The 20,304-nt window shown below is 38.5% G+C and overlaps 1 protein-coding gene across 2 annotated transcripts in view; it reads left to right on the top strand.

Moving 5' to 3' along the window:
* Positions 1-20,304, top strand: part of SNAPC3 (small nuclear RNA activating complex polypeptide 3) — a 334,648-nt gene that overhangs the window by 258,507 nt on the left and 55,837 nt on the right. For both annotated transcript variants that reach the window (XM_053702581.1, XM_053702580.1), the window contains exons 6-7: positions 899-981; positions 12,798-12,962. In XM_053702581.1, the coding sequence (XP_053558556.1) occupies positions 899-981; positions 12,798-12,962 (248 nt within the window). The remainder of the gene's footprint in view (positions 1-898; positions 982-12,797; positions 12,963-20,304) is intronic.

Below are 20,304 nucleotides of genomic sequence, written 5' to 3' on the forward strand. Positions count from 1 at the left end.
ACTAAATGAACACTAAAGAAATAGAGGTGTGTAAAAAATATAGTGAATATAAAATGAGTTAATTTGGCAATAATAGAAAATAAAAGATAAATAGAACAATGAATACAAAGGAGATAATGAAAAAAGGTGAAATAAGAATCAAGCACCTAAGTATCTGGCAGATAATGAATAGTAATGTACATAAAGTACTTAAAATGTTCTGAAATGTGTGTGATGATGCTACGCTCCTGTGTGCAAACAGTTGTGTAAAGTGTAAAACGATGGAAAGCAATTGAGTTAATAACTGAATTTTGCTGTATGCTGTGATAATGTCATTTTAAATAACTTTCCAATTTACTTTCATTAACAAAATGTGCACAGTCTTTTTATAGTTACACTTTTTGAGTCACCAACTCCTACTGACCATGTGCCAGAATTCACAGAATATACGTATAAGCATTTGTGATTGGCTGATGGCTGTCACATGGTACAGGGGGCATGGAAATAGATATAACTTTGAAATTTGTCAGAAAAAAATCTACTACTTAGTTGAAGTTCAGACTAAGTGCTATTGTGTTGCCTTTTTATCACGTATTTGTTGATTATGCAAATCTACTGTATTAACTGATCCTTTAATGATGAATATACAGTATATTGAAATATACTGCTGGACTGATGCAAGATAAAAACAAAATGTAAATTGAAAAGAATTATTCAAAAGCAGCCACATTTACATTCAAAACCTTTACACATTTGAGAATCCAAAAAGATAAAAAGAAAATACCGGGAGCTGTTTGTGAATAATATCGCCTTCAACAGCGTGTAGAGACATTATTTTTTGGGGAAAAAAACTATTTGTATTTCTAATTTGTATCTTAAACACTAATTTCAGTTTTCTTTTTGCTTATGTTCCCTTTAGGATATCTTTAAATCAGCCTTCTTTTATTTTGAAGGAGTCTTTTACAATGATATGAGATACCAGGAATGTCGTGACCTAAGCAGGTGAAGTATTTGTATTCTACTTGCCCAACAGTACAATAACAAAATCTTAAATTATGCAGAATCAAAAACTTTCATACAGAAAATTCACTTCCATTTGAAAATGTTGGTAATGTATCGAGTCTACAGTTATATATCTGTTTTTTTTTCTGTTTGTATTTGAAATAGATTTAGGCCTTGATTACAATCTGTCAGCGATTTGCTTCTTAAAACCATTTCTTCTGTTATGTGTGATCAGTCCACGGGTCATCATTACTTCTGGGATATAACTCCTCCCCAACAGGAAATGCAAGAGGATTCACCCAGCAGAGCTGCATATAGCTCCTCCCCTCTACGTCAGTCCCAGTCATTCTCTTGCACCCAACGACTAGATAGGATGTGTAAGAGGACTATGGTGATTATACTTAGTTTTTATGACTTCAATCAAAAGTTTGTTATTTTACAATAGCACCGGAGCGTGTTATTACTTCTCTGGCAGAGTTTGAGGAAGAATCTACCAGAGTTTTTTACTATGATTTTAACCGGAGTAGTTAAGATCATATTGCTGTTCTCGGCCATCTGAGGGAGGTAAAAGCTTCAGATCAGGGGACAGCGGGCAGATGAATCTGCATTGAGGTATGTAGCAGTTTTTATTTTCTGAATGGAATTGATGAGAAAATCCTGCTATACCGTTATAATGACATGTATGTATACACTTCAGTATTCTGGGAATGGTATTTCACCGGAACTACTCTGTTAAGGTTACTAATTCTTTTAATAAGTATTATCATGTTAAACGTTTTTGCTGGAATGTAGAATCGTTTACATTGCTGAGGTACTGAGTGAATAAATGTTTGGGCATTATTTTCCACTTGGCAGTTTGCTTTAAATTGTGACAGTTTCTTTTCTCTTCACTGCTGTGTGTGAGAGGGAGGGGCCGTTTTTGGCGCTCTTTGCTACGCATCAAAAATTTCCAGTCAGCTACTATTATATTTCCTGCATGATCCGGTTCATCTCTGACAGATCTCAGGGGTCTTCAAACTTCTTTGAAGGGAGGTACATTCTCTCAGCAGAGCTGTGAGAATTTTATATTGACTGTGAATAAAAACGTTACTCTGTAATTTTATTTCAATTTAGTTATTGTTATTTACTAATGGGAACAAACCTTTGCTAAAAGTTGTGTTATTTTAAAGTTGATGCTATAACTGTTTTGCAGTTCATTATCTCAACTGTCATTTAATCGTTTAAGTACCTCTTTGAGGCACAGTACGTTTTTGCTGAAAAAGATTATAACCAGGTTGCAAGTTATTGCTAGTGTGTTAAACATGTCTGACTCAGAGGAAGATATCTGTGTCATTTGTTCCAATGCCAAGGTGGAGCCCAATAGAAATTTATGTACTAACTGTATTGATGCTACTTTAAATAAAAGTCAATCTGTACAATGTGAACAAATTTCACCAAACTGCGAGGGGAGAGTTATGCCGACTAACTCGCCTCACGCAGCAGTACCTGCATCTCCCGCCCGGGAGGTGAGTGATTTTATGGCGCCTAGTACATCTGGGCGGCCATTACAGATAACATTACATGATATGGCTGCTGTTATGACTGAAGTTTTGTCTAAATTACCAGAACTAAGAGGCAAGCGTGATCACTCTGGGGTGAGAACAGAGTGCGCTGACAATACTAGGGCCATGTCTGATACTGCGTCACAGATTGCAGAGCATGAGGACGGAGAGCTTCATTCTGTGGGTGACGGTTCTGATCCAAACAGATTGGATTCAGATATTTCAAATTTTAAATTTAAATTGGAGAACCTCCGTGTATTACTAGGGGAGGTCTTAGCAGCTCTTAATGATTGTAACACCGTTGCAATACCAGAGAAACTGTGTAGGTTGGATAAATACTTTGCGGTACCGGCGAGTACTGACGTTTTTCCTATACCTAAGAGATTAACTGAAATTGTTACTAAGGAGTGGGATAGACCCGGTGTGCCGTTCTCACCCCCTCCAATATTTAGAAAGATGTTTCCAATAGACGCCACCACTCGGGACTTATGGCAAACGGTCCCTAAGGTGGAGGGAGCAGTTTCTACTTTAGCTAAGCGTACCACTATCCCGGTGGAGGATAGCTGTGCTTTTTCAGATCCAATGGATAAAAAATTAGAGGGTTACCTTAAGAAAATGTTTGTTCAACAAGGTTTTATATTGCAACCCCTTGCATGTATCGCGCCGATTACGGCTGCGGCAGCATTTTGGATTGAGTCTCTGGAAGAGAACCTTAGTTCATCTACGCTAGACGACATTATGGACAGGCTTAAAGTCCTTAAACTAGCTAATTCATTCATTTCGGAGGCCGTAGTACATTTAACCAAACTGACGGCTAAGAACTCAGGATTCGCCATACAGGCACGTAGGGCACTGTGGCTAAAATCCTGGTCAGCTGATGTTACTTCTAAGTCCAAATTACTTAATATACCTTTCAAGGGGCAGTCTTTATTTGGGCCCGGTTTGAAAGAAATTATCGCTGACATTACAGGAGGTAAGGGCCACGCCCTACCTCAAGACAAAGCCAAAGCTAAGGCTAGACAGTCTAATTTTCGTCCCTTTCGGAATTTCAAAACAGGAGCAGCATCAACCTCCACTGCACCAAAACAGGAAGGAGCTGTTGCTCGTTACAGGCAAGGCTGGAAGCCTAACCAGTCCTGGAACAAGGGCAAACAGGCCAGGAAACCTGCTGCTGCCCCAAAGACAGCATGAACCGAGAGCCCCCGATCCGGGACCGGATCTAGTGGGGGGCAGACTTTCTCTCTTCGCCCAGGCCTGGGCAAGAGATGTTCAGGATCCCTGGGCGCTAGAGATCATATCTCAGGGATACCTTCTAGACTTCAAATTATCTCCCCCAAGAGGGAGATTTCATCTGTCAAGGTTGTCAACAAACCAGATAAAGAGAGAAGCGTTTCTACGCTGTGTACAAGATCTGTTATTAATGGGAGTGATCCATCCGGTTCCGCGGTCGGAACAAGGACAAGGGTTCTACTCAAACCTGTTTGTGGTTCCCAAAAAAGAGGGAATTTTCAGGCCAATCTTAGATTTAAAGATTCTAAACAAATTCCTAAGAGTTCCATCGTTCAAAATGGAAACTATTCGGACAATCTTGCCCATGATCCAAAAGGGTCAGTACATGACCACAGTGGATTTAAAAGATGCTTACCTTCACATACCGATCCACAAAGATCATCACCGGTATCTACGGTTTGCCTTCCTAGACAGGCACTACCAGTTTGTAGCTCTTCCATTCGGATTGGCTACGGCCCCAAGAATCTTCACAAAGATTCTAGGTGCCCTTCTGGCGGTACTAAGACCACGAGGGATTTCGGTAGCTCCGTACCTAGACGACATTCTAATACAAGCTTCAAGCTTTCAAACTGCCAAGTCTCATACAGAGTTAGTTCTGGCATTTCTAAGGTCGCATGGATGGAAAGTGAACGAAAGGAAGAGTTCTCTTTTTCCTCTCACAAGAGTTCCATTCTTGGGGACTCTTATAGATTCTGTAGAAATGAAGATTTACCTGACAGAAGACAGGTTAACAAAGCTTCAAAATGCATGCCGTGTCCTTCATTCCATTCAACACCCGTCAGTAGCTCAATGCATGGAGGTGATCGGCTTAATGGTAGCGGCAATGGACATAGTACCTTTTGCACGCCTACACCTCAGACCGCTACAATTATGCATGCTAAGTCAGTGGAATGGGGATTACTCAGATTTGTCCCCTACTCTGAATCTGAATCAAGAGACCAGAAATTCTCTTCTATGGTGGCTTCATCGGCCACACCTGTCCAGGGGGATGCCATTCAGCAGCCCAGACTGGACAATTGTAACTACAGACGCCAGCCTACTAGGTTGGGGCGCTGTCTGGAATTCTCTGAAGGCTCAGGGATTATGGAATCAGGAGGAGAGCCTCCTTCCAATAAACATTCTGGAATTGAGAGCAGTTCTCAATGCCCTTCTGGCTTGGCCCCAATTAACAACTCGGGGGTTCATCAGGTTTCAGTCGGACAATATCACGACTGTAGCTTACATCAACCATCAAGGGGGGACAAGAAGTTCCCTAGCAATGATGGAAGTATCAAAGATAATTCGCTGGGCAGAGTCTCACTCTTGCCACCTGTCAGCAATCCACATCCCGGGAGTGGAGAACTGGGAGGCGGATTTCTTGAGTCACCAGACTTTTCATCCGGGGGAGTGGGAACTTCATCCGGAGGTCTTTGCCCAAATACTTCGACGTTGGGGCAGACCAGAGATAGATCTCATGGCGTCTCGCCAGAACGCCAAACTTCCTCACTACGGGTCCAGATCCAGGGATCCGGGAGCGGTTCTGATAGATGCTTTGACAGCACCTTGGAACTTCGGGATGGCTTATGTGTTTCCACCCTTCCCACTGCTTCCTCGATTGATTGCCAAAATCAAACAGGAGAGAGCATCAGTGATCCTAATAGCACCTGCATGGCCACGCAGGACTTGGTATGCAGATCTAGTGGGCATGTCATCCTGTCCGCCTTGGTCTCTACCTCTAAGACAGGACCTTCTGATACAGGGTCCGTTCAAACATCAAAATCTAACTTCTCTGAAGCTGACTGCTTGGAAATTGAACGCTTGATTTTATCAAAACGTGGTTTTTCTGAGTCGGTTATTGATACCCTGATACAGGCTAGGAAGCCTGTTACCAGAAAGATTTATCATAAAATATGGCGTAAATACCTATACTGGTGCGAATCCAAACGTTACTCCTGGAGTAAGGTTAGGATCCCTAGGATATTGTCCTTTCTACAAGAAGGCTTAGAAAAGGGTTTATCGACTAGTTCATTAAAGGGACAGATTTCAGCTCTGTCCATCTTGTTACACAGGCGTCTGTCAGAAAATCCAGACGTCCAGGCCTTTTGTCAGGCTTTAGCTAGGATCAAGCCTGTGTTTAAAGCTGTTGCTCCACCATGGAGTTTAAACTTAGTTCTTAACGTTTTACAGGGTGTTCCGTTTGAACCCCTTCATTCCATTGATATAAAATTGTTATCCTGGAAAGTTCTGTTTTTAATGGCTATTTCCTCGGCTCGAAGAGTCTCTGAGTTATCAGCATTACATTGTGATTCTCCTTATCTGATTTTTCACTCAGACAAGGTAGTTCTGCGTACTAAACCTGGGTTCTTACCTAAGGTAGTCACTAACAGGAATATCAATCAAGAGATTGTTGTTCCATCCTTGTGTCCAAATCCTTCTTCAAAGAAGGAACGTCTTCTACACAATCTGGATGTAGTTCGTGCCCTCAAGTTCTACTTGCAGGCAACTAAAGATTTTCGTCAAACTTCTTCCCTGTTTGTCGTTTATTCTGGACAGAGGAGAGGTCAAAAAGCTTCTGCTACCTCTCTCTCTTTTTGGCTTCGTAGCATAATACGTTTAGCCTATGAGACTGCTGGACAGCAGCCTCCTGAAAGAATTACAGCTCACTCCACTAGAGCTGTGGCTTCCACTTGGGCCTTTAAGAATGAGGCCTCTGTTGAACAGATTTGCAAGGCTGCAACTTGGTCTTCGCTTCATACTTTTTCCAAATTTTACAAATTTGACACTTTTGCTTCTTCGGAGGCTATTTTTGGGAGAAAGGTTCTTCAGGCAGTGGTTCCTTCTGTATAATGAGCCTGCCTATCCCTCCCGTCATCCGTGTACTTTTGCTTTGGTATTGGTATCCCAGAAGTAATGATGACCCGTGGACTGATCACACATAACAGAAGAAAACATAATTTATGCTTACCTGATAAATTCCTTTCTTCTGTTGTGTGATCAGTCCACGGCCCGCCCTGTTTTTAAGGCAGGTAAATATTTTTTAAATTATACTCCAGTCACCACTTCACCCTTGGTTACTCCTTTCTCGTTGATTCTTGGTCGAATGACTGGGACTGACGTAGAGGGGAGGAGCTATATGCAGCTCTGCTGGGTGAATCCTCTTGCATTTCCTGTTGGGGAGGAGTTATATCCCAGAAGTAATGATGACCCGTGGACTGATCACACAACAGAAGAAAGGAATTTATCAGGTAAGCATAAATTATGTTTTTTGCTTTCCGACCGAATAGGGAGCTGAGTTTCTCGAGTGATCACAATGCTATACTATTTTGTTTGTTAAGAACCTGCTGCCGCAAATGAGTTTTCAACAGAAGTACCTGTTTTTGAAATAGAAACTGGGAGGCCCCCATAACTGACACATACAATAGCCTATTCACATCTCTTAAGGTTACAGGAATGTTCACTCTGCAAGGAAAATACTCATTTACTTGTGTAACATTAAAGGGACATTAAACACAAATTGTAAGCTACATGATAATGAACCTTCATATTGCAATGAATAATGCTGCTTTATTTTGTCAAATGAGCATCTTTTTTATGTTTTTTTCACAGATTTCCCTTTCCCCAGCACAAAAAAACATTGCTAACCAATAACAAAGTAATACGCAAATATATAGCATGAACTCTGTTTGCACATGTGTAGTTAAGGAAAAAGACTAGGGTAGCCTGCCTTCTTATCTTTCCTTAAGGTGGTTTAGTACAAATTAATCTTAGTTACTTATATACATAGATTCCTTACTAATTTCTATCTAATAGCTAAATATAAGTATAAATTTATAAATACACTAAAAATATTCACAGCTAAACTACCTAGTGTGCCCAATGTTATTGCAACGCGTAATTTTCAAATCATGATTGTTGATGCAGAACTGATAATATACAAAAACTCACACAAACATTTGCTAAATGTATTAACCCAATCCTCCCTGGGAGAAAGTGGAACAAGTGCATGTTTCATATGCATTTTACAGCCCAGGGAAGCAAACTAAATAATAAATGTATTTTGTAATAATGTTTCACTTTTACTAAGGAAACATTTTATGCGTTGTTAAATTGTTGAGTTTAACCTAATGTCATCACAATACATCCTCAACACTCAGCATCCACATGAATGCTATGTTTCTTGGCATGATGAAAATACTTCTATAGTCACTTCAGAACATCTACAAAATGTGTGATTTCATATTCCATTTTTAATATTTGATTGTAAATCAGGCTTGCATTGCTAATTGTGTTTTTAAAGGATATTGCTTAGTTGTGACTTTCATATTTCATTTTGTGTATTCTGTTTCCATCTGCACCACTGCTAACCCATCTAAATGCCTCTTTTATGTTGTCAGGATGGTCAGAAGTGAAAATCACTGTCTTGCTGATTTGTGTTTCCCTCAGAGACCATTAAACAAAATTGCAGTTTCCTGAATGGGTTTTTATAGAAGAAACTTCTCCATGCACGCTAAGTCTAAATGTATTAACAAGCGTGTCTTTTTTTTTTTTTTTTTTTAATATATTTTTTATTGAGGTTTCAACAATATACATAAATCATATAAACAACAGCTCAACACTGCATTAGACAATTAGGTTATGAAACAAGATGGAGAGATAAATCTCCAAGAACAAACAATATGGATCAGCAGCATATGTTTCATAGGCAACATATTGGTACGCATTAACATGAGAAATCAATTTTCAATCTATGCTGCAGGGTGAACTTAAGCAAATAGATTGTACACCATAAGTAAAGTTACAGAGGAAGATTATGAACAATGTGTTACACAGCATTGAGCTGTATTATTAGTGACCTCATTTTTAAAATATAATAGGTTATAGTAGCTAAAGCTCAGGTATATTGAAAATTATCAGGGATAATGGATAATGGAAAAGGCTTACATATTAGCAGATCAATGAGAACCCATCGTGTGATTTCTAAGGAACAATAGTTAATAGACGGTTTCCTCATAAAAAGTTTAATGCGTATAGATAGTGAGCTTAGCTAGTGAGCAGGAAATGGGTGAGGGGATGCAGCGGGCAAGAGCCGCTCAAAATAAGGTAAGGGGGAGGATAAGGATGGGGATGGGGGGGCGAAGCTAGTTAAAGTATTACACTAATGGATGTGTTTAGGCCTCTGAGGTATTTTAGTTACGTTATAAGTAGGGGCAAAGAACTATGTTTATATTGAATGAAGTGATAATTATCATGAGATTATGGGCAACTCTATAACCTTAATGGCACAGATATAATATAATATAACATTACACACACAGCCAACAGTAAACATGTAGGGTACTTTGTATGAAGAAGGAACACTTCTGGAGAGTATTACAAAGAATGAGTAAATGAGTGCCTAAACACTAAGCAAGCTGAATGCAAATGAATACGATACGTTCACCAGTAACATCTAGTCAGGGGAGTGTCACAAGGCATCAGCCTAGTTAGGGCATAATGACTATTTCTGGATTTGAACATACTCAGATGAACATGTCATAGATTCAAGCTATCATAAGGGTAAAACTTAATACTGTGGGTACCTTCTTATTTATCAAGTGCGTTCTATAACCATGCCTACTATCAATTTTCAGGAATATAGGTGTTATGAATCAAGTGTAAACTTGAAACCTCTGATGTGTATCTCTAGGGTCTATTGCAATATTGCGCGTAATGTTCCATATGAATTGCAGCAGCTAGGTTATTTCACAGCTAAGTCTATCTTGTATAGGGCTACATGAGTTAGGCTATAATACTCTAAGATTGCGGCCGCTAACCTGACAATATATCACTATAGATGTTAGGCATGTAACTTAGAAATAAGGAACAACATAGGACTATTAAAGTTACAAAGGCTGGTGAATCCACTAGGTTTAATACATGGGGTTAAGAGGAGATTAGTATAAAAATGACAACTGTGTAAGATTGGGTATGTAATATCAGATGTGTATTGAACAAGGTACCCAAGAGATGTGATGAGTTTGTGTGAGTTATAAGAGTCTGAGTAGCTGTAGCAGGAGCCCAACCTACTATATAAACCTATGAGCAAATGATAGAGAACTCAGAGCTTCTACTTCAAATGCTAATGGTAGTGAGTAAGGGGAGAGGCCTATGGAGTAGACAGAGGGGTAGTTTCACCCTGAATTAAGTTAAGGATAATACACAGCCACAGGTCTTGACTTTAAGGGTAGCTATATTTGGCGGGAGCACTTGACCAAAATAGATAAATAATAAGCTATAGTATACCTAAACTGGTGAAGTTGAATATAAATTACTTGGGTTCGGGTATGTTAGAGATATATCTATGTCCTAAAAGTTCTACTATGTCACATGGTCACCTGTGCTATACTAGACTATTGCGTAGACTCCGTGGGAACATAGTGTTCGGCATTGATATAGAGAGATTAACCAAGAGAACTCATAAGGTTGTAGGCAAACATTATACAATAAAAATGACAGCAGAAACTATTAACTAAACTCTCCTACAGCTTGCAACTATGGTTGAAAACAAATTTGTACTAAAATTTCGTGTAAAGGGATAATGCCATTTATGAGCTAAACTAATCTTGAGGTTATTCCTTAAGGGAACAGATCAGAATAGCGGCAGCAAAAAGTCAGGACACAGAGAACAATATAACTTGGCATAAAAGCATAAACAGAATAGGAAGATGACATTAAACCATCTAATTGTCTCTAAATAAGTGGTGAGCAATACCTCATATATATTTAAAGATTAGGCTACATTATAGCTAAAATATATTAAACTATGTAGGGGGACGTATAGCCTGTTTACAGCTAGGCAATGTCCCACATTATGCTGGTATTCTTTGTCCCCAACTCAAACCGGTCCTCTAAAATGCAGTCTGCCTCTCCATAGGCGTATGAGGGATCATTACATAAATTTGTGTGTAAGCCTGGGAAAACTGTAAATCCAACAAGGTACAGCAGACTGACACTTCTCTAATACCAGGCTTTATACAGGACAATAGGTGATTCAGCCAATTCCCCTTCTGATGTGGTCTGCAGAGAGAGGAATGGCAGGCAGGAACTCTGAAAAATGCAGCAAGTGCGATGTGCGGATCATGGTCGCTAGCTGATGGCTTGCCCCAGCCTTTTGCGATGGAGTTTTATCCAAAAGTTCAGTTAGTCGCTGTGGGCGTCTAGTTGCGCTATGGAGGAATGTTTGTGGCCTGGCAGCTGACATGACAGGGGTAGTGGCCCAAGCAGTGCAAATGAGGGTGCCGGCATAAGTAATCTTTCTAGTGCATCTGAGGAGCGGGTAAGTACTCACACTCTCATTCCCTTGTAGCCATATTGGTAGGAGAGCCTTTGGAAGTTTAGGGCTCCCAATCATCACCGGATCGCCGTGGAGATCTCCTTGCCGCAGCGGGTGGCCGGCTTCATCCACCCACGCTAGCAGTTGTGTTTCTACAGCCATGTCCCCAAGCTCGATACCAGCTACTGTGGCCTGACCATTAGCAGTCTCATGACTCTGATAGGAAGGAGCGTTTTCCTGCGGTTGTGTGAGCCAGTCCTCTCGGGCTGGTGTACTTCTCTGGAGGGACTTAGCTTCATTCAGGATAGGGTATGAACACTTATGCTGCATATCATTAGTTGACCCGTCTGCCCTTTTGTGGTTTGCGCCCTCTTTTTTCGTAGGTCGGTCTTTTATTATGGATGCAAGAGAGGCAAAGGAGTCATCCATCTGTTCAGCTAGGGCTAGCAAAAGGGTCTGAATGCTTATGCGATGGGTCTCATCCATGTCTAAGCGAGTCCTCCTGCCAGAAGGAGCAGTTAGATTGACCCGCAGTTTGCTCTCTCTGTAAGTTTTGTTTTGTCCCAGTTGTGAGGAGCTAAGTGGGGAGTTCAAAGGCCCCGGTCGTGGAAGCAGCCCTCGGTAGCTTAATTTTCTCAGATCCTTTAGTTTGCAGGTATAGAGTGATCTTATCAGTTAGAAAAATATGGACGTTGCTTCCCGCCGTCAAGGCCTCTTCATGAAGGAGTGCTGTGTCGCCGTTTCTGCTCCGAACATACATCCAAAAATGTTGTCTTCATGGATGTGTGCTCCTGCATGTAGATATTATAGATTTCGTTTTATTTACTTGAAAATAGCAATATAATCAAGCAAATTATGATTATAAGTAGGAGCATCAAAGAAACGTGTCTGATCACCTCAGCTGTTAGCTCCGCCCCCCCAACAAGCGTGTCTTTTAAAGTATCTGTGCCTATTAGTGAACTTGTAATCTGGAATGAGCATTCGTGACTGTGAGTTCAGTTTCCAGGTGATTCCCGCACTTGCAAATGGGTTTTTGGATCCTCAATTAAACTCCTGTTACATTGTGATGCGGATGGAAATGGATTGCAATAGTTAGCTATAAAAGTCGTTACTAAGCGATCTCCTTTTACAGGATTAAAAATGGAATCTAAAATCCTGCCATTTGTAGATACTGGGGTCCTGAAGTGAGTTTTTTTTGCAGATCCCCATAGCTGTTAAGGATATTAAGTAGTTAATACATTTACATATGTCTATGTCCCTATACATATGTAAATGTGTGCCGTGTTCCCTGTATGCAACCTCTCCAATAGGGATAAATTAAGCTTTAAGCTTTAATTAAGAACATTTATATTAATAAACCTCTATAATGTCTCTAGTGTTTCTAGTGTTTGGAAGTGGCTGTGAAATAGTTATAAAGTGTCCTTTTGAATTTAGAGTTGTCAAATTTAACGACCAAAAACGGTCTTAAAAATAATCTATCATTTAATATATCACAGATTTTTTTAGACTCGTGTATACAATCTTTTTTTATTTATTCATGGAGTATAAATAGTGCAATGAATAATATTTAAGCAATCATAAGTTATTCAGAAAGGGAGGTTTACTGAAGTATTAGTCATTGCCTGCTAGACGAAAATTATATATGTGTAAAAAAAAAAAAGTCTTCACTTTCATGTATCTATTTTTTTTTTTAGAAATATAATTGAATGGGCTGAATCTCGTGACAGAGGCTATGGAAAATTTCAGACTGCTAATATGGATGATCATACATTTAATGATTTACGTATAAAAATTGGCTTTCCTTACCTGTACTGCCACCAAGGAGATTGTGAACACATAATTACTGTAACTGATATAAGGTGAGACCATTTTATGGAGTACGTGTATTGTTGGCATTTTATTTAGCATATTATTGGTATAGTTGTAGTGTCAGTAACTGATCAGTTGCTTTCTATTAGTGAAAAATAGCATTTATTTATAGCCATGTTTCTTTGGGATTTGATGTATTTACCTTAAATCCAAACTATAAAGTTTTACAGATGAATACAATTTATTAATGTTCTAGAGCTGGGTTGTCCAGCATTTTCAAGCGTGGCATCACAGTGGCTTTGCCTTTAAAGGGATGTTAAACTGTAAATTAATGCTGGATATAATAATATATTCCCAGCAAATATTAGCCTGAGCATATTTATATAGATGTATTATTTAATTATATAATGTATTTAAATATTAAAGATACAACTGTAAAGGTTTAGCTTCCATAAAGTACTTTAGTTTCTATGCCCTAAGGGGCACTGACATGCTAGGTTTTCCCCTTATCTATCTCTTCTGTGGAGACAGATATAAAATAGGAAATAATACAGGCTGTGTGGAATATAGAGAGAATAGAGAGAGAAAGATCAGAGGAAACAAAGATCCTGCATGGTGGTGCAGATTACCTTATTCAAACTCAAGGAAATGAGAAAACAACAATTTTGAAAGTTGTAGGTACTGTGTGATGTAAACTTTTCACCCCTTTAATGTGTTCTCAATTATTGATTTTACATACTGGAGTGTATTAAATTGTTTACATATACATACTTTATCTTTATTTTGTAATTTGAAATAGCAGTTTTCTTTCATACAGGTGGCAAGAGTCCACAAGCCATACTCCTGGGAGTTACTTTTGGTTACTGTTTCTAAGGTTGATAGGGTCATTTCTACTTTTGGCTAAATTTACTTATAAAGAAAAACAGGAGAAATTGTATGCCCAGGCACAAACAAAATCCCATAGGGGGTGCTTCTTGTAAACTCAAAAAATTCTAAATCAAACAATATATACAAATTAAACCAAATTTAAACGAAAAGTTCATATGATTCAAAAAAGGCAGCTCTCTGTCAAAGGATGGTCGGATCCTGGTACTTGGCAATCTGAAGAGAAAAAACAGAGGCGCCACAATGGCCTAGTACCATTAAAACAGATGATAAATTGGTATAATAAGAAATATACTCACAAGAGTATTGCACGTAATGGTGCTATTCAAGCAGGCTGGAGCTTTGCAGTAGTCCAGTTCACTGTTAAAATCCAGCAGTCGTGTCAAATCTAGAACATATCAGATGGTAGTCTCTTTATCTGTTAGAAAGCAAAAACCATAGCCCAATACCGTATAGACAGGGGAAACAAGGTATAGGAGAAATGATTGCACTTACAGAATTTGAAGCACCTCCAGGTGCAGTAAGAGCAGGATGGGATTTCACAGACTCCCAGCTGACTGCACTCCTTGGCTTGCTGGACACCCAGAAAGATAATGATGTGATATCCAAAGCAAAAATGCAGAGTATAGTTTTAATAAACTCCACCAAACACAGCAAGTGTATACTATATTAAAAATTTTTATTAAAAAGTGACACGTTTCTCAGCCTCTGCAGGGGCTGTTTCCTCAGGCTATACAAAGATTAAATGAAATACACTTGCTATATAAAGGGATAAAAATCTCCAATGGAACAAACCATTAGCAAAGGACACCTGTGTGTATCATCAGAAGGTAATTAGTTGGCATGGTAACCAAACCAAACAACCCTCCCAGCAATGACCTCACAGAGATTTGATATGAGTAATACATAATTTGTCTGCAACCAACATGAGTGAATAAACATGTGCACATTCAGAAAAGAGCTCCTGACAAAAATATACACAAATTGACCTTGTTAGACCCATATAGATCACAGTCCTATATTAATATTTCCCAACCCAACCCAACATACCTAAATAATTTAAACAAACACATATAACAAGAACATAAATTCCCACAATTGTAACGTCTTATTGACTTTGGATTTGGCTATATTCAGAATAATCACATATCAAGTTGGTAAACCTATGCCTGAATCACAACATCACAATTGACAAAACTTTGCTTTCCCTTAGGGATTAAATCTGATATTAGTTTTTATAAGCCAAGCCCTGTGTATAATCACACTATGAAAAACATTTTGATAAATGAAATAAATCAGCATTAGTTAATAACACAAATTAAAAAACAATCACATACCTCATGAATACACCATATAATAATCTGTTTAGATGCATCCACAATAAATAAATATATATGTAAATACTATTCTGTGAATATCAATCACATATCCTTATTTTGTACACATATACACTTATGTTATAATATTTTTTTGTACACTTGTATCTTTATTCATCACACACTGATCATGTTAGATATAATATAGATGTCTAACACTATTGCTTTATATATTAATGTAGCTACCGGATTCCTTTAGGATCCAATATTTGTATTACAAAAGCCTGTCCTTGTCGGGCTGACCATTTTAGTTACTAACATAGCTGACAGCTTATCACATACTAGTTATTCCACAATATGATTTGCGTGTCATTGCGCAAGTAGCTAGAGCATACCTGGCCTCCACCTCCATCCAGAATCGTCTCCTTCCGATTGTCTCATTTTGGGCTTTGTGGTTGCTCTGTCCCACTTATTTACTTTCCCATGTTCGGAGACATTTACACATTTGTGGTCTTTTAGCCCCTTTTCTAGCCATATTGGCGAGACACGTTTTCTTGCAGGTTTCTTTTGATTAATTCCACGTCACTCGTCTACAGCAGGACATAATGCATAACCGTAAGGGTTGGGATTTCACAGAATAGTATTTACATATATATTTATTTATTGTGGATGCATCTGAACGGATTATTATATGGTGTATTCATGGGCTATGCGATTGTTTTTTAATTTGTATTATTAACTAATGCTGATTTATTTCATTTATCAAAATGTTTTTCATAGTGTGATTATACACAGGGCTTGGCTTATAAAAACTAATATCATATTTAATCCCTAAGGGAAAGTGAAGTTTTGTCAATTGTGGTGATGTGATGCAGGCATAGGTTTACCAACTTGATATGTGATTATTCTGAATATAGCCAAATCCAAAGTCAATTAGACATTACAATTGTGGGAATTTATGTTATAGTTATATGTTTTTGTTTAAATTATTTAGGTATGTTGGGAAATATTAATATAGGACTGTGATCTATATGGGTCTAACATGCTCAATTTGTGTATATTTTTGTCAGGAGCTCTTTTCTAAATGTGCACATGTTTATTCACTCATGTTGGTTGCAGACAAATTATGTATTACTCATGTCATATCTCTATGAGGTCATTGCTGGGAGGGTTGTTTGGTTTGGTTCCCATGACAACTAATTACCTTCTGATGATAGACACAGGTGTCCTTTGTTAATGGTTTGTTCCATTGGAGTTTTTTTTTTAATATACTTTTATTGAGGATAAATAATACATTTTTAACAGACAAAGGTTGCAAATTACAATCACCAATACTTATATACATTGCATGAACAAGGAAGTAAAATGCCCTTAATATAGAACAACCTTTCTCCTCATTTTCTCCCCTCATCTTAGCTTTTTAGATCACTCTTGGATCCTAGATATAACAACCATACTTTGTAGGGGTTTAGGGATAAGCAACAAAAACAATAAAAACATAATTTATGCTTACCTGATAAATTTATTTCTCTTGTAGTGTATCCAGTCCACGATCATCCATTACTTATGGGATATTCTCCTTCTCAACAGGAAGTTGCAAGAGGATCACCCACAGCAGAGCTGCTATATAGCTCCTCCCCTAACTGTCATATCCAGTCATTCGACCAAAAACAAACAGAGAAAGGAGAAACCATAGGGTGCAGTGGTGACTGTAGTTTAATTAAAATTTAGACCTGCCTTAAAAAGGACAGGGCGGGCCGTGGACTGGATACACTACAAGAGAAATAAATTTATCAGGTAAGCATAAATTATGTTTCTTTCATGTAATTAGCAAGAGTCCATGAGCTAGTGACGTATGGGATATACATTCCTACCAGGAGGGGCAAAGTTTCCCAAACCTTAAAATGCCTATAAATACACCCCTCACCATACCCACAAATCAGTTTTACAAACTTTGCCTCCTATGGAGGTGGTGAAGTAAGTTTGTGCTAGATTCTACGTTGATATGCGCTCCGCAGCAGGTTGGAGCCCGGTTTTCCTCTCAGCGTGCAGTGAATGTCAGAGGGATGTGAGGAGAGTATTGCCTATTTGAATGCAATGATCTCCTTCTACGGGGTCTATTTCATAGGTTCTCTGTTATCGGTTGTAGAGATTCATCTCTTACCTCCCTTTTCAGATCGACGATATACTCTTATATATATACCATTACCTCTGCTGATTTTCGTTTCAGTACTGGTTTGGCTTTCTACAAACATGTAGATGAGTGTCCTGGGGTAAGTAAGTAAGCTTATTTTCTGTGACACTTTAAGCTATGTTTGGGCACTTTTTTTATAAAGTTCTAAATATATGTATTCAAACATTTATTTGCCTTGACTCAGGATGTTCAACATTCCTTATTTTCAGATAGTCAGTTTCATATTTGGGATAATGCATTTGATTCAATCATTTTTTCTTACCTTAAAATGTTTTGACTTTTCCCCTGTGGGCTGTTAGGCTCGCGGGGGCTGAAAATGCTTCATTTTATTGCGTCATTCTTGGCGCGGACTTTTTTGGCGCAAAATTTTTTTTTTTCTGTTTCCGGCGTCATACGTGTCGCCGGAAGTTGCGTCATTTTTGACGTTCTTTTGCGTCAAAAGTGTCGGCGTTCCGGATGTGGCGTCATTTTTGGCGCCAAAAAGCATTTAGGCGCCAAATAATGTGGGCGTCTTATTTGGCGCTAAAAAAATATGGGCGTCACTTTTGTCTCCACATTATTTAAGTCTCATTATTTATTGCTTCTGGTTGCTATAAGCTTGTTCACTGGCATTTTTTTCCCATTCCTGAAACTGTCATTTAAGGAATTTGATCAATTTTGCTTTATATGTTGTTTTTTCTATTACATATCGCAAGATGTTCCACGTTACAACTGAGTCAGAAGATACTTCAGGAAAATCGCTGCCCGGTGCTGGAGCTACCAAAGCTAAGTGTATCACTTTTGGTATCTGTTCCTTCAGCTGTTGTTTGTATTAAATGTTATGACAAACTTGTTAATGCAGATAAAATTTCCTTTAGTACTGTTACATTACCTGTTGCTGTTCCGTCAACATCTAATACTCAGAGTGTTCCTGATAACATAAGAGATTTTGTTTCTAAATCCATTAAGAAGGCTATGTCTGTTATTTCTCCTTCTAGTATACATAAAAGTCTTTTAAAACTTCTCTTTTTTCAGATGAATTTTTAAATGAACATCATCATTCTGATACTGATAATGTTTCTTCTGGTTCAGAGGTTTCTGTCTCAGAGGTTGATGCTGATAAATCTTTGTATTTGTTCAAGATGGAATTTATTCGTTCTTTATTTAAAGAAGTATTAATTGCATTAGAAATAGAGGATTCTGGTCCTCTTGATACTAAAACTAAACATTTAAATAAGGTTTTTAAATCTCCTGTAGTTATTCCAGAAGTGTTTCCTGTCCCTGATGCTATTTCTGAAGTAATTTCCAGGGAATGGAATAATTTGGGTAATTCATTTACTCCTTTTAAAACGTTTTAAGCAATTATATCCTGTGCCATCTGACAGATTAGAGTTTGGGACAAAATCCCTAAGGTTAATGGGGCTGTCTCTACTCCTGCTATATTTTTAGCGGATGTTGCTGCAGCTTCAACTTTTTGGTTAGAAGCTTTAGCGCAACAAGTAACAGATCATAATTCTCATAGCATTATTATTCTATAACATGCTAATTATTTTATTTGTGATGCCATCTTTGATATCATTAGAATTGATGTCAGGTATATGTCTCTAACTATTTTAGCTAGAAGAGCTTTATGGCTTAAAACTTGGAATGCTGATATGTCTTCTAAGTCAACTTTGCTATCCCTTTCTTTCCAGGGTAATAAATTATTCGGTTCTCAGTTGGATTCTTTTATCTCAACTGTTACTGGAAGGAAGGGAACTTTTTTACCACAGGATAAAAAATCTGAGGTAAATTTAGGTCTAATAATTGTTTTCGTTCCTTTCATCACAACAAGGAACAAAAGCCTGATCCTTCATCCTCAGGAGCGGTATCAGTTTGGAAACCTTCTTCGCTTTGGAATATATCCAAGCCTTATAGAAACCCAAAGCCAGCTCCTAAGTCCCCATGAAGGTGCGGCCCTCATTCCAGCTCAGCTGGTATGGGGCAGTTTACGTTCTTTTCAAAGAAATTTGGATCAATTCCGTTCACAATCTCTGGTTTCAGAACATTGTTTCAGAAGGGTACAGAATTGGCTTCAAGTTAAGGCCTCCTACAAAGAGATTTTTTTCTTTCCCGTGTCCCAGTAAACCCAGCAAAGGCTGAAGCATTTCTGAAATGTGTTTCAGATCTAGAGTTGGCTGGAGTAATTATGCCAGTTCCAGTTCTGGAACAGGGGCTGGGGTTTTATTCTATCTCTTCATTGTACCAAAGAAGGTCAATTCCTTCAGACCAGTTCCGGATCTATCAATATTGAATCGTTATGTAAGGATACCAACATTCAAAATGGTAACTGTAAGGACTATCCTGCCTTTTGTTCAGCAAGGGCATTATATGTCTACAATAGATTTACAGGATGCATATCTGCATATTCCGATTCATCCAGATCACTTTTAGTTTCTGAGATTCTCTTTTTTAGACAAGCATTACCAGTTTTGTGGCTCTACCGTTTGGCTTAGCATCAGCTCCAAGAATTTTTACAAAGGTTCTCAGTGCCCTTCTGTCTGTATTCAGAGAACAGGGTATTGGTATTTCCTTATTTGGACGATATCTTGGTACTTGCTCAGTCTTCACATTTAACAGAATCTCATACGAATCGACTTGTGTTGTTTCTTCAAGATCATGGTTGGAGGATCAATTTACCAAATAGTTCATTGATTCCTCAGACAAGGGTAACCTTTTTAGGTTTCCAGGTAGATTCAGTGTCTATGACTCTGTCTTTGTCAGACAAGAGAAGTCTAACATTGATATCAGCTTGTCAAAACCTTCAGTCACAATCATTCCCTTTGGTAGCCTTATGCATGGAAATTTTAGGTCTTATGTCTGCTGCATCGGACGCGATCTCCTTTGCTCATTTTCACATGCGACCTCTTCAGCTCTGTATGCTGAACCAATGGTGCAGGGATTACACAAAGATATCTCAATTAATATCTTTAAAACCGATTGTACGACACTCTCTGACGTGGTGGACAGATCACCATC

Source organism: Bombina bombina, chromosome 2 (assembly GCF_027579735.1).
Source record: "Bombina bombina isolate aBomBom1 chromosome 2, aBomBom1.pri, whole genome shotgun sequence".
In the NCBI taxonomy this organism is placed as follows: Eukaryota; Metazoa; Chordata; class Amphibia; order Anura; family Bombinatoridae; genus Bombina; species Bombina bombina.